This window comes from Camelina sativa, chromosome 18, assembly GCF_030686135.1.
Source record: "Camelina sativa cultivar CO46 ecotype springtype chromosome 18, ASM3068613v1".
Classification (NCBI taxonomy): domain Eukaryota; kingdom Viridiplantae; phylum Streptophyta; class Magnoliopsida; order Brassicales; family Brassicaceae; genus Camelina; species Camelina sativa.
Window position 1 is genome coordinate 4,032,598 of NC_141897.1, and position 12,899 is coordinate 4,045,496.

Sequence of the window (12,899 nt, forward strand, 5' to 3'; positions counted from 1 at the left end):
CATCTGGTCCACTCCCGAGTCATCCAGTTAGCCAACTCCTTCTACACATACCGGTACGGTGGCCCTGACGGTAATCAGGGGAGCATTCGCCTCCCAGCTCCTGAACTTACGCAGCTAGCCATGGTGGATGATCTGCGTTTCTCCCGCGCCCCACTGCTTCTGGGAGATGTTCCGCCTCCACCTACCCAGTTTGATCCACCACCAGCGGACTTTGCTAGCTCATCCCACCACCGCGAGGACAGCGTTCCACCATTCACATCATTCGATCCTCAGGGTGAGTTTGATCTCCCACCGATCTCTGATGAGCCCGATACCGCTGAGTACAGAAGATGGATGGTCGAGTCGCAGCAGAAGAACAACAGCTTGATGCAGAGGATCCTGACGACACTATCTCGCGGTTGCTGCCACCACACCACCACAGCTGCCGACCCAAGCCCACCGGTGAGACCACCACGTCGGAGGCGCAACCTTGCCCGTTCGGAGAGCGAGAGCCCAGACGATTCCGACGCCTGATCGCGGTTACACACACCATCATTGTCCTATCCGCCTTATTTTCTTTTCATTTTTTTTTATTGTTATCTTTATTTTTCTTCTTGTCTAGGTCTCTCTTTGGCTTATTTTCACACCGGGGACGGTGTGAAGTAAGTCCGGGGGAGGGTCACCTATGACATTTGTTTTCTTTATTTTTCTTTTTATTGAGTCAGTTTGTCATGTGAGTCGAACCAAAACTTGTGGGAATTAGGACCGAAATCTGTGATGTTTTTAACCATTTGTGAGTTTGACCGTTTTTCCTAGTGACCATTGTTGCAGAACTAAGAGTACAGAAACGAGCTAATACCTCTTCACATTCGGACCCTTCTCCTGGCCAGAAAAGCTTCATCCCATTAAGGTTTCACCGGAAAGACTTAGACTCTACCTTATTGGAACCTAACCGGATTTAAATTCTTCTCGTTTTGGGCATTAGGATAGGGAACGTGTCACATATTCAGGACTTCTTATTCATTTTGCCAATCTTGTTGATCCTGAATAGCTAGCTCATTTTAAGTTAGTACCCACCCCGAGCCTAACCTCCTTTCAAACTACTTGCACTTGTATTTTTGTTTTCTCATTCTGTGCAGCTATGTGCAAAACGGTCGGGGAGAGCAGGACTGACACAATCTCTAACTCGCTCTTGCTGGAGAAAAAAAGAGGAAAGAGCCGGACGGACAGAGCACGTGCTCCAACCCAGCGAGCACCTGCTCCGAAATTATATACATCAGAGTCCGCGAGTTGTTTTGAGCAGGGAGAGAGCCTAGGATACGGTCCGCATGCTCCAGGGGCAATATCAGAAGAAGATCCTCCATCATCCTTAATTTCTCAAAAAAAAAAAAAAAAAAAAAAAAAAAAAAACGCTTAAGGATGATGGAAAGGGACCAGAGCTAGTGTTACACACCCCCGAGCATGCGTTGTACCCTGAGGAGAAAAGAGAGGCTGAGTTTGAGAAGATAAGAAGAGGAGAGTGATTAGAGGTTGTGGACATCAATGAGTCCACTCTCCCTTACCATTTTGTGCGATATCCTGCATCTCTTTCGAAGTAATGGTAATCCCTAAACACTCTAAAGCTCCACCATTAAAACAGCCTTTTATCTACCAAGCCTCGATTTCACTAGCTTAATGCCGTTAATGAGAAGCTCACGCCAATTTTAATTGAATGTAAAGAGTCTTTGTCTGGAAAGTGATGTTTTTCTGGGTTTGATTGCCAATTATGGTTCTGGTTTTGGAGATGTTTGCTGGAGAAGTTTTTGGTATAGCTTGTTCTAACACATGTGGTCTGCAGGTCATGGTCTACTCACGGTTTCTGAGATTTTTGCGAGGTCCCACCTTGGCTCCCTCTTGGCGCTTGGTTTGAGTTTGTTTGAGGACAAACAAAGATCTAAGTCCGGGGGAGTTGATATGTTACTGTTTTGACTCACTTTGACCCCATTTATTTGATAGTTTTATAGTTGTTTGAGTCCTTTTCAGGTTATAATAAGAGGCTAGGAAGCTAAAAGCAATGATTGGAACAGCAGGAGCAATCGGAGCAGAAAGGAGTTGAATTGGAGCAGAAAAGCTGATTTTAGACCCAGGAGCACATGCTCCCGATTTCCGAGCACATGCTCCCAACTCTACGGTTTCATGACGACACGTGGCAAGCATCTAGGCGCCGATTTCCTGCCTAATTCCCCTTATTTTAGGCGATCCTTTGTGAGAGAAAGGGACAGGATTTCGATTTTTAATAGGGAGATTTGAATTTGGATTCTTTCCTTATTTTTCTCTACTTGTATGCTATTTAACCTAGGGTTTTTAGGAGAGAGGATATACTTTTTCTTTTTGGTTTTTGAGCGACGTTTTTGTGAGAGGAAGAAGAGCGGCTACCTTGTGAAGCATTCTCTGAACCCTTTTTATTTTTATGTCATTGAATTTCTCATCTTTTGCTATGATTCATTTCTCTATGTCTGAGTAGTTTTCTTTGCTAGATTAGGGGTTTCAAAAGGGGTTTCATGGGTTAGCAACATAACACAAATAGGGCTTTATGTAATCGATTGTCTTCACTATTGTTAGACTTAATGCTTAGGTTGATTTGATCATCCAATCTATGATTCTAGGTTTATCTATTCATCAAAAGTGTAATAGGTTGCTAGAAAAGACATTAGTGGGCAAATTATCCTAGACCTGCGAAAGTTGATGTGTAGGTGGTTTGTGAACTTATCATTCCTGTTCTTTAATGCTTGTCTGGGATTTTGGGCTCAAACGACAGTTTAGGGTTTATGGACCGCCGAGCATGTGCTCCGGATGTCTGAGCACGTGCTCCACGTTTCCGCACAGAATCGATCAGATAGAGTTATTGATACCACGACAGTGGATCAATTTATATTTATGTTTGAGTTCTAGACTGATACTTAATCTATGCCCTGAATAGTTGTTTAGTTGCTATCTCTAAAATTACCGAGAATTACCCCTGATCTAGTGTTTTGCTTATTGCCTTTTTATACCGTTTTAATCGCGTTACTGTTACCAAACAAACCCAACTTTGAATTGTCTTAGCTTGAAATTGAACCAATAGAACCATAGAGTAAAACTTGGTCTTCGTGGGATTCGACCCCTAAGTACTACTTCTTTGCTGTGCACTTGCAGTAGGAAAATAGGGTTTAAAACTCTGTGTATCAACGTCTTGGTCGAGTCGCTGCTAACATGTTCGATCGAGTGGGAGCTCTGTCGAGTCGGAATTCAGAACGTACGTGTATCCACTAAAATGTTGATAACTTTTGAATCACGCCTCCGATTGGCTTGAAATCAACGGCATTGAAAAGATGACTCGATTCCCGACAACTTTGATGAAGAGGTAGAAAGCTGAATACCAACGTAAAATCTTCACTCGACTCGATCAAAGACGTGGAAGGTTGGGTCGTTGGACTGCTCTCTTGCTCCCTGTTTGCTTTTGATGGTTTGGACATCTCCTAAAACACCTGAAATAACTCCAATATTAAAGATGCATGGAAAACCAATGCAAAGACTACCTAAATATGCATATTATGCAAAAGAGACTGAAAACAATGCAAAATAATGAGTTAAGAGAACATAATGAATGTGAAATACATGATGAAAGAGTGTAAAATATACACATATCAACCACCTTGTGAGAAGGTAGTAATCTTGCTCCTTAACATAGCTGATTGTGACTTAGTGTAGAAGTGGTTTAAAAATGCTGGTCTACATTGCTCCCAAGTGGTAAGTGATCCTCGGTCCAAGAGATTTAACCATCTCATAGCCTTATCTCCTAAGGAGAATTGGAAAAAAGTCAACTTGAGATAATCATTTGGAACTCCATTAGACCTCGTAGTACTAGCCAATCTCTCAAAAGCGTCAATATGGTCTAGAGGGCTCTCTGATGTTAATCCATTAACACACGATTCTGAACCAAATTGATGAAACTATGGTTAATCTCGTAGTCTTGTCTCGCAGGGGCAACAGGTTGAATTGTAGATCGATTCATGAAAAGTCTGTTGTGAGCTTCTTCATCCCTCAAAGTATCAAGTCTTTCTGGTGGATTCGGATCAGGTTCGTTTCGCTCTTGTGGGACCTGTCTTTGTTGAGGCTGAACAACAATCCCTTGGGGGTTGGGTTGATGTGTCTCCGTGTTGTTTTCGTCGGCCATATTGTTGGACTGGTCTTTTGCTTTTTGGTTTTCTCGTTCAAGTTGTGCTAACTCCTCGTTTTGCAAATTTCGCAAATCAGTAGGCTTGTGGCTTCTTGTTTGCATGCACCTGAAACACAAGAGAAAGAACACAAGAACAAATTAGTAAATAAAAATAAATTAAGTCTTAGACTAAATTTAAATCTAGAATCTCGAAGGCAATCGTTTTGGTCCCCGTCAACGGTGCCAAATTGATCAAAAGGTCAATTAAAACCTAATGTGTACTCAACCACGATCTAGTGGTGTCGTCGTAACACTTCAGGATCGAATCCACAGAGACCAAGCAATTGCACTATGAAATTTATGAAGATTAAATATAGGTAAGACAAAAGAGGAAGTTTTGTAAAACAAGTAATAATCAAAATTGGAAAGTAAATAAACTGTTGTTAATTCAGAAAGGAAAATAATGGGCATAGGGAATCTCTGGGGGATACAATTCTCGGACTAAGGTGGTTAGATGGGGATGCGTTAAACACCGTTCTAGAACTCAAATCACGGTTGTAAAGCTAACCTACTTCCGCAGCGTTAACTATCTATGCAATGAATTCACTAGACCCTAAACCGTCGTTTGGACCTAGCAAACCAAGCAAGCAATAACAAGTTCAAGTTTGATAAGTTCACAAGGTGCCTCAACTTCAACTTCCGTTGGCTAAGATCCACCTTGCTCACCTGATACGCCCAAAATTCGAGGATCACTCATCCGGATTAGAAAAGATAGAAACTCGCCAAGGTGCAAGATGCAACAAGGGAGATTTGATGGATTGAGGGGTCGCACAGCAGTTGCGGAAGGCTGCTGATATTCCCAACTCCAATTACTGCTAGATATGACACAGTAGTCCAGCAAAAGGAGGCTGTTTCTTGGATATACACACCAAAAAACAAAGAAATGTTCTAGACAAAGAACAAAGAGATAAACTCATAAAATGAAAAGTAAAATTGGTTGATGATTCTCAAATGAGATTACATAAGTTTATATAGAGATAGAAAACTTGGTCACAAAGCCAAGTATTATTCTTGAAACTAAAACACAATAAGATAGATAGTTGAATGAAGATTCAACTCTTGAAGTTTGTCTTCCCAAGGTGTCCTTCCCAAGTTAGTTGAACTCTATTTTCGTCACTCCTCTTTGACCACAAAACAAAGTGATTATTTTGGGTTTTCTTGGACTTGAATTAGGCTCAAAGTGGGCTGGACTTGATAGGTATCCTCCCCATTAGTTCTTCCCATGCTCTCTTTAGCCATAAGCTCTTGAATAAGCCCATTTAGTGCATTTCTTAGCCTCTTAGCTTTTGCTCTAGTCATTGGTCCAACTTGCTGATGAGAAATGATTGCTCGAGTATTTACCCGATACACTTAACCGCAAGGCAATATATGCGAGGTCGAATCCACAAGGACCAATGGTACACTAAAGATTTGCGAGACTTGTAAATAGCTAAAGCGAACGAAAGTTTGTTTGTTTGGTTTCAGAAATTGTTAATAAAAATGCAATAAATAAAACGATTTAACTTATGGGATTAAAACATTGGGCTATAGGGTATTTCAGAGATCAATGACCAATGGGAAAATGAAACACGGAATTCAATAGTTAAGAACCGTTCTAGAACATGAACACAATATTTGACTAACCCTCTTTCAAGGAGTTAATCACTAAAGTTGACTACTCAATTACTAAACTTTCATTTGTAATCTCCTAATCAAATTTGCATGATCAAACAAGTTCACTAAGTTCACGATATCCCCTAACATCAACTTTCACAGGTTAGAGAAATATTGGTCAATTTATATTGGTTCAGGCATTCTATCGAACACTTGTTATGCGTAGAAAGACCTAGAATCTAGAACAAGGTGATCATTCCTATTCTAGCATTAAGAGCATATGAATCAAAGAACCACAAAGAAAATAGAATTCCCAAGCAACAATTAAACCATTAAATCATTTGATCCCCTACTTAGAACCCTAAAACCCAATTAGGTGACTACCCACACATATTGAAAGCAACAACACAAATAGATGAAGAAGACATAATTAAATTGATGAAATAAAAATGAGGAAAGAGTTTAGAAATCTTCTCCAAATTGTCAAAGAGAATGAATCTCTAATCTCCAGAAATGGCTTACAAAAGTCTCCAGTTGCAGAAAAACTCAGAAAAATAGAATATAGCCTCCCCCCTGCTAATTAGATTTTGGAGGTATTTATACCCTTATTAAAATAAAAAATGAGAATAGAAAAGTTTAAAAAAAGGAAATAAGTGTCTGGATTGTAGTCAAAACAGACTTTATCAGACTTCAATAGACTTGTGAATAAATTTCACCAGATTTGACTTCAAACTTCACCAGACTTCACCAGACCTGACTTCAAACTTCACCAGACTTCACCAGACTTCTTCAGACTTCAACAAACTTGTCTACAGACTTTACTAGACTTCACCAGACTTCATCAGACCTCTCCAGAATTCAACAAACTTGTCTACAGACTTTACTAGACTTTCCCAGACTTGTCTATAGACTTCACCAGATTTCATGCTTCAGTTCAACTTGAAGATATCCAAAAGTTTCCTGCTTCTTTATTCCAGTTAAGCTTGAATCCAACCAAAAGTCTCCAAATCTAGCACATTATCTCCACACCTAATCACAACTCAAGAAAAGACCAAAAAGACACAAAAGACGGACAAAGATGCGGCAAATGACTCAAAACGAATATTAAATGAAGGACAAAAGACACCAAAAACACAATACATCAACTCCCCCCGACTTAGATCTTTGTTTGTCCTCAAGCAAAGCAAAAAACTTTGTCAATGAGAGAGGTTTGAAAACGCGAGAACTCACATATTCTTCTGGGATCATGCTCTCAAACAATTGCCTGCAAACCACTATCACAAAGCTCATATCAAACCATACTAAATCGTACTTCGCCATGACCATATCAACTTCATTAAATCCCAAGTACACAAAGAGTTTAGAGTCAGATAACTTGACCTTTTAACATTCATTAGTAAATGCGTGCACTCTCACGAAGGGGATATCGAACACATTATGGTCTAGGTGTAAGGGCAATTTCAAAGTGGCTCAAGTGTTTAAGGTTTCCAACAATGCGAACAGATGCAAATCATTATGCAAAATCACAGTGAGACACAGACCAATTGGGAGGTACACAGCTTCCCTCTACTCGGATCAAACCAACCAACGTAAAACCCCAAACAAATCATCATTTTTCTAGATGCTTTGATAAATAAATAGGAGTATTCTAACTTTTCAGATTCCATTTTTTTTCTCCTTTCCCATTTTATTCATTTTTTTTTCATTCTCAGCTTTTTTTTTTTTAATATATATGGGGGAGTGGAACCGGATCTCGTCTCACAAAATTGCATCAAAAGAACTAAATCATGGAAACTCAACACATGCTTATGAACATAACCACACGACCACATGAACTCAAAATCAATCACCCAAACAAACTACAATGACAATCCTAACTAGAGGAAAACTATGTCGGTCTATATACTCCGTAGTTTTTGCACATGAATGCACATGACGATGATGACCAAAGAATGTGAGTGGTATGAAACAAGGATAGGGGTAAAGGTGTGGTACTAGACTAAAAATGAGTCTAGCCATTCAGAGTTTACAATGAGTGGTAAAAATGGTGTAAACTAAACTCTGAATGTATGATCCATTACATGATTCTCAACCCCCTAAGTGAGATATAATAAATCCATATTATGTCCAAATAAGCAAGGCCAAGCTCAAATCATCCAAATTTCAAAGCGACATGAATTATTGAAGTGATCAAGTCATGATTTTTTTCTAAACTTCCAAGTCATCCTTAAACTATGCTAAATGGTCCCAAGGCAAGGAATCAAGCATGGTGCAATTCCCTAAGAAAAACTCATAATTCTCAACCAACATTTTGACTCAATAAAACACACTTTTGACTTTTGACGATAAAACAAATCGACTGACTCAAAAGAAAGCAACAAAGGAAAAACAATCAAAGCAAACAAGATTAGTAGACATATGACACCTTCCCCCAGACTTGCTTCACACCATCTTGGTGTGAAAACAAATCCAAGAAAAGAGGTCAAACAGACTCAAAAGAAATAGAAAAGAAAAATAATTAGTAAGAGAGAAAAATACCTGGTGGGTTGCCTCCCACAAAGCGCTTGTTTTATGTCGTTAGCTTGACCGGATTCTTGTGAACTAATGGGTGTGAGCATGAGAACGTGCTCCAAAACAAGGTCCCCAGTCATTCATCTTCAGCTTCAGAACTCTACCCATAACCCCTTTCACAACTTTTCGACCTTTTCCTTTCAACTCTGATGTTAAAATACTCATAGCTTTGGAAAAAGGTTTTGAGGTTCCCTTACACTGCACCTTATACTTTATGGTATCTCCAACACACTTCATTGGTATTAAGGTTACATGAGGATTTTCCTTGATCCTTTTGGGCTTAACCTTGCATGGAGCACTAAGCTTTTTAATTGGAATTTGAAGGTCTCCATCCAGGACTTCCTTGACCTCACTCCAACCAACGCATTTCTTCACATACTTACCCCTAGGATCATCAATGGTTTCAATTGAAAAGGCTTGTCTTCCAATAGTAGGTTTTTTCAGCAACCTTTGCATGTCAAACTCCTGAGTATGGTCACCAATCTGCAAGTGAATTTACTGCTTTTTAACATCAATCATAGCCCCAACGGTATGTAAGAATGGGCGACCAAGAATGAGAGGATCATGTGGTTCTTTATCAAGCCCCAAAACTATGAAGTCGGTTGGGATGTAGAAGTTCCTAACTCTAACATGAACATCCTCCACCAACCCAACTGGAGATCGCACAGAACGATCAGCAAGCACTAAGGAGATCCTTGACGGTTTGAAATTGGTGATTCCCAAATGCTCTGACACATAAAGCGACATCAAATTGACACTAGCTCCCAAGTCACATAAGCATCTCTCAAACATGAATCTCCCAATTTGGCAAGGTAGTACAAAACTCCCTAGATCTCCAAGCTTCTTAGGAATCTCAATCGGGATGATGGCTTTGCACTCAGAACTAACCATCTCTACCTCCTCTTTCAAGTGTGCCATTGCAAGGGTTTTCTCCTTGTTCCTTTGATGTTTTTCCTGCTTCTCAAAATGAACATATGCCTTCCCAGTTGAAATCATCATGACCCCTTCTTCAATGCTCTTCTTGTAAGACAAGACATCCTTCAAACATTTCTTGTATGTTTTTGTATTCTTTATTGACTCTAGGAATGGGAGTTTGATGTGAAACTCTTTCATAACTTCATCAAAGCGAGCTTTCGCCTTTTTAGCTTGTATTTTAGCTTCCATTATACGACCTGGAAATGGGAGCTTAGGAACATATGGTGGTGGTGCAACGTATGGTGGCTCATCATCTCCTGCAATCTCATCATCTACAGCAACATCAACAACAAGAACTTCCATCTCTAAAATAATACTCTCATTTGCAGCTTCTTGTAGACCTCTCTCAGCAACTTCTGTAGGTTCTTAAATCATAACAGCATAACAATGCTCTTTATTTTTGGGTTCACTTTTCCCTGGTAAAACACATGATGGTCGCGTAGAGGAGGAAGAAATCTGAGCTACTTGGTTCTCAAGAGTTTTAACATGTGAAGATAGTGTTGTGAACTTCCCATTGAGATCACGGTACATGTTGTCCACCTTAACATTGATTTCAGCAGCATTCTTCACCTGACCTTCAACAATCTGCTGCATCATCAACTTCATTTCATTATCCCCTGAAGAATACGTAGAAGTGTTGCTCACAGGAACTTAAACTGGTGCTTGGTAACTTCCCTGGAAGTTGTTAAACTGAGGTTTTTGCTGAAAACCTCCTTGACCATATCCATTTCCCTGTCCTTGCTCCTGAGGCACAAATGGCTTATTGTAGTTTCCTTGCCCTGATATAAACTGCTTTTGTTGAAACTGTTGTGGTGGATATACTTGATCTTGTGGGTTCTCAACATTAGTGCTCCGGTAAGAGAGGTTGGGGTGATTCTTGTAACCCTAGTTGAAACCATTGTTCTGATATCCTTGGTTCACGTAATTCAGCTCAGCTTGTAGTTCCTCATTAACATCCCCAGCACCTTCGTGATAAACCTTACCATCACCAGTATCATCACAGATTTTCAAACTCCTCTGATCTCTTCTCAAAAGCTGCTCCACTTTTGAAGTCAACTCAGCAATCTGTTTTGATTCTACTCCTCCATTACTTCTCACTGCCTATCATAGTCAACATAATGGTTACTGTTGCTAGCAGCTAGGTTATCAATCAAAATCCCAGCTTCTCCTTCTGTTTTTGTCATGAAGTCCCCATTACTAGCTGTATCCAGGGCCATCTTATACCTCTCATCAACCCCTCTGTAGAACGTGTTGATGAGTGATTCTGGTGTGAATCCATGGTGAGGACATTCTCTCTTATAGTCTTTGAACCTTTCCCAAGCCTCATGGAATGACTCAGTAGCATGCTGCTGGAAGCCTGAAATCTTATTCCTAAGAAGAGTAGTCCTTGCTTGAGTAAAATATTTTCCCAAGAACGCAGCTTTATACTCATCCCATGTTCGAATGGTATCTCCCTTTAACGACTTAAACCAGCGATGAGCTTTCTCACTCAGAGAAAATGAGAACAACCTGCATTTGACAGCATCATCAGGTACCCCATTCATTCGCGTCGTGCCACATATATCCTCAAAGTACTCCAAATGATAAACTGGGTTCTATGACGGTAGACCATGAAACTGATTTTGCTTCACTAAACCCAAGAGTGCCGGTTTGATCTCAAAATAATTTCTGGCGATTGGAGGATGTTGGATACCTCCGCGGTACATCTCAGCGTTGGGAGCATCATGTTCCCTCAAAGTCTGTCAAACATTTGCTGGTCTTTGATTAAAAGCAGCTAAGCGGGCAACGCCAACTTGATTGCTCGAGTATTTACCCGATACACTTAACCGCAAGGCAGTATATGCGGGGTCAAATCCACAAGGACCAATGGTACACTAAAGATTTGTGAGACTTGTAAATAGCTAAAGCGAACAAAAGTTTGTTTGTTCGGTTTCAGAAATTGTTAATAAAAATGCAATAAATAAAACTATTTAACTTATGGTATTAAAACATTGGGCTATAGGGTATTTCAGAGATCAATGACCAATGGGGAAATGAAACAAGGAATTCAATAGTTAAGAACCGTTCTAGAACATGAACACAAGATTTGACTAACCCTCTTTCAAGGTGTTAATCACTAAAGTTCACTACTCAATTACTAAACTTTCATTAATAATCTCCTAATCAAATTTGCATTATCAAACAAGTTCACTAAGTTCACGATATCCCCTAACATCAACTTTCGCAGGTTAGAGAAATATTGCTCTATTCATATTGGTTTAGCCATTCTATCGAACACTTGTTATGCGTAGAAAGACCTAGAATCTAGAACAGGGTGATCAGTCCTATTCTAGCATTAAGAGCATATGAATCAAAGAACCACAAAGAAAATAGAATTCCCAAGCAACAATTAAACCATTAAATCATTTGATCCCCTACTTAGAACACTAAAACCCAACTAGGTGACTACCCACACATATTGAAAGCAACAACACAAATAGATGAAGAAGACATAATTAAATTGATGAAATAAAATGAGGAAAGAGTTTAGAAATCTTCTCCAAATTGTCAAAGATGATGAATCTCTAATCTCCAGAAATGGCTTACAAAAGTCTTCAGTTGCAGAAAAACTCAGAAAAATAGAATATAGCCTCCCCCCTGCTAATTAGGTTTTGGGGGTATTTATACCCTTATTAAAATAAAAAATGAGAATAGAAAAGTTTAGAAAAAGGAAATAAGTGTCTCGATTGTAGTCAAAACAGACTTTATCAGACTTCAATAGACTTGTGAATAAATTTCACCAGACTTCACCATATTTGACTTCAAACTTCACCAGACTTCACCATACCTCTCCAGACTTCAACAAACTTGTTTACAGACTTTACTAGACTTTCCCAGACTTGTCTATAGACTTCACCAGACTTCACCAGACCTGACTTCAAACTTCACCAGACTTCACCAGACTTCTTCAGACTTCAACAAACTTGTCTACAGACTTTACTAGACTTCACCAGACTTCATCAGACCTCTCCATAATTCAACAAAATTGTCTATAGACTTTACTAGACTTTCCCAGACTTGTCTATAGACTTCACCAGACATCATGATTCAGTTCAACTTGAAGATATCCAAAAATTTCCTGCTTCTTTATTCTAATTAAGCTCGAATCCAACCAAAAGTCTCCAAATCTAGCACATTGTCTCCACACCTAATCACAACTCAAGAAAAGATCAAAAAGACACAAAAGACGGACAAAGATGCGACAAATGACTCAAAACGAATATTAAATGAAGGACAAAAGACACCAAAAACACAATACATCAACTCCCCCCGACTTAGATATTTGTTTGTCCTCAAGCAAAGCAAAAACCTTTGTCAATGAGAGAGGTTTGAAAACGCGAGAACTCACATATTCTTCTGGGATCATGCTCTCAAACAATTGCCTACAAACCACTATCACAAAGCTCATATCAAACCATACTAAATCGTACTTCGCCATGACCATATCAACTTCATTAAATCCCAAGTACACAAAGAGTTTAGAGTCAGATAACTTGACCTTTTA

General features: G+C 39.5%; 2 protein-coding genes and 1 non-coding gene across 3 annotated transcripts in view; 1 reads left to right on the forward strand and 2 right to left on the reverse strand.

Annotated features, from left to right (window-relative positions):
• Nucleotides 1-12,899, reverse strand: part of LOC147921490 (uncharacterized) — an 80,957-nt gene that overhangs the window by 12,826 nt on the left and 55,232 nt on the right. Inside the window, exon 4 of the mRNA XM_087497706.1 lies at nucleotides 3,188-3,652. The gene's annotated coding sequence lies outside the window, so the exon portion shown is untranslated. The remainder of the gene's footprint in view (nucleotides 1-3,187; nucleotides 3,653-12,899) is intronic.
• On the reverse strand, nucleotides 8,411-10,899 carry LOC147921493 (uncharacterized). Its single transcript, XM_087497707.1, has 6 exons — nucleotides 10,482-10,899; nucleotides 10,252-10,431; nucleotides 10,066-10,134; nucleotides 9,766-9,972; nucleotides 8,909-9,720; nucleotides 8,411-8,863 (listed from the first exon to the last, which is right to left on the reverse strand). The coding sequence occupies exons 1-6, from the start codon at nucleotides 10,897-10,899 to the stop codon at nucleotides 8,411-8,413; spliced, it is 2,139 nt and encodes a 712-aa protein (XP_087353833.1).
• LOC147921494 (small nucleolar RNA R71) lies at nucleotides 10,628-10,734 on the forward strand. Its single transcript, XR_015589906.1, has one exon. It is a non-coding gene; the product is annotated as a small nucleolar RNA R71 (small nucleolar RNA).

Excerpts from the sequence above, each read along its gene's own strand:
- LOC147921493 (XM_087497707.1), bottom strand. The coding sequence starts at position 10,899 with ATGAATGGGGTACCTGATGATGCTGTCAAATGCAGGTTGTTCTCATTT. Across the intron at positions 10,432-10,481 it reads TAACCTAGCTGCTAGCAACA|AATCAAAACAGATTGCTGAG; the intron begins GTAACCATTATG and ends ATGGAGGAGTAG. Across the intron at positions 9,973-10,065 it reads AAATGGATATGGTCAAGGAG|GGGATAATGAAATGAAGTTG; the intron begins GTTTTCAGCAAA and ends CGTATTCTTCAG.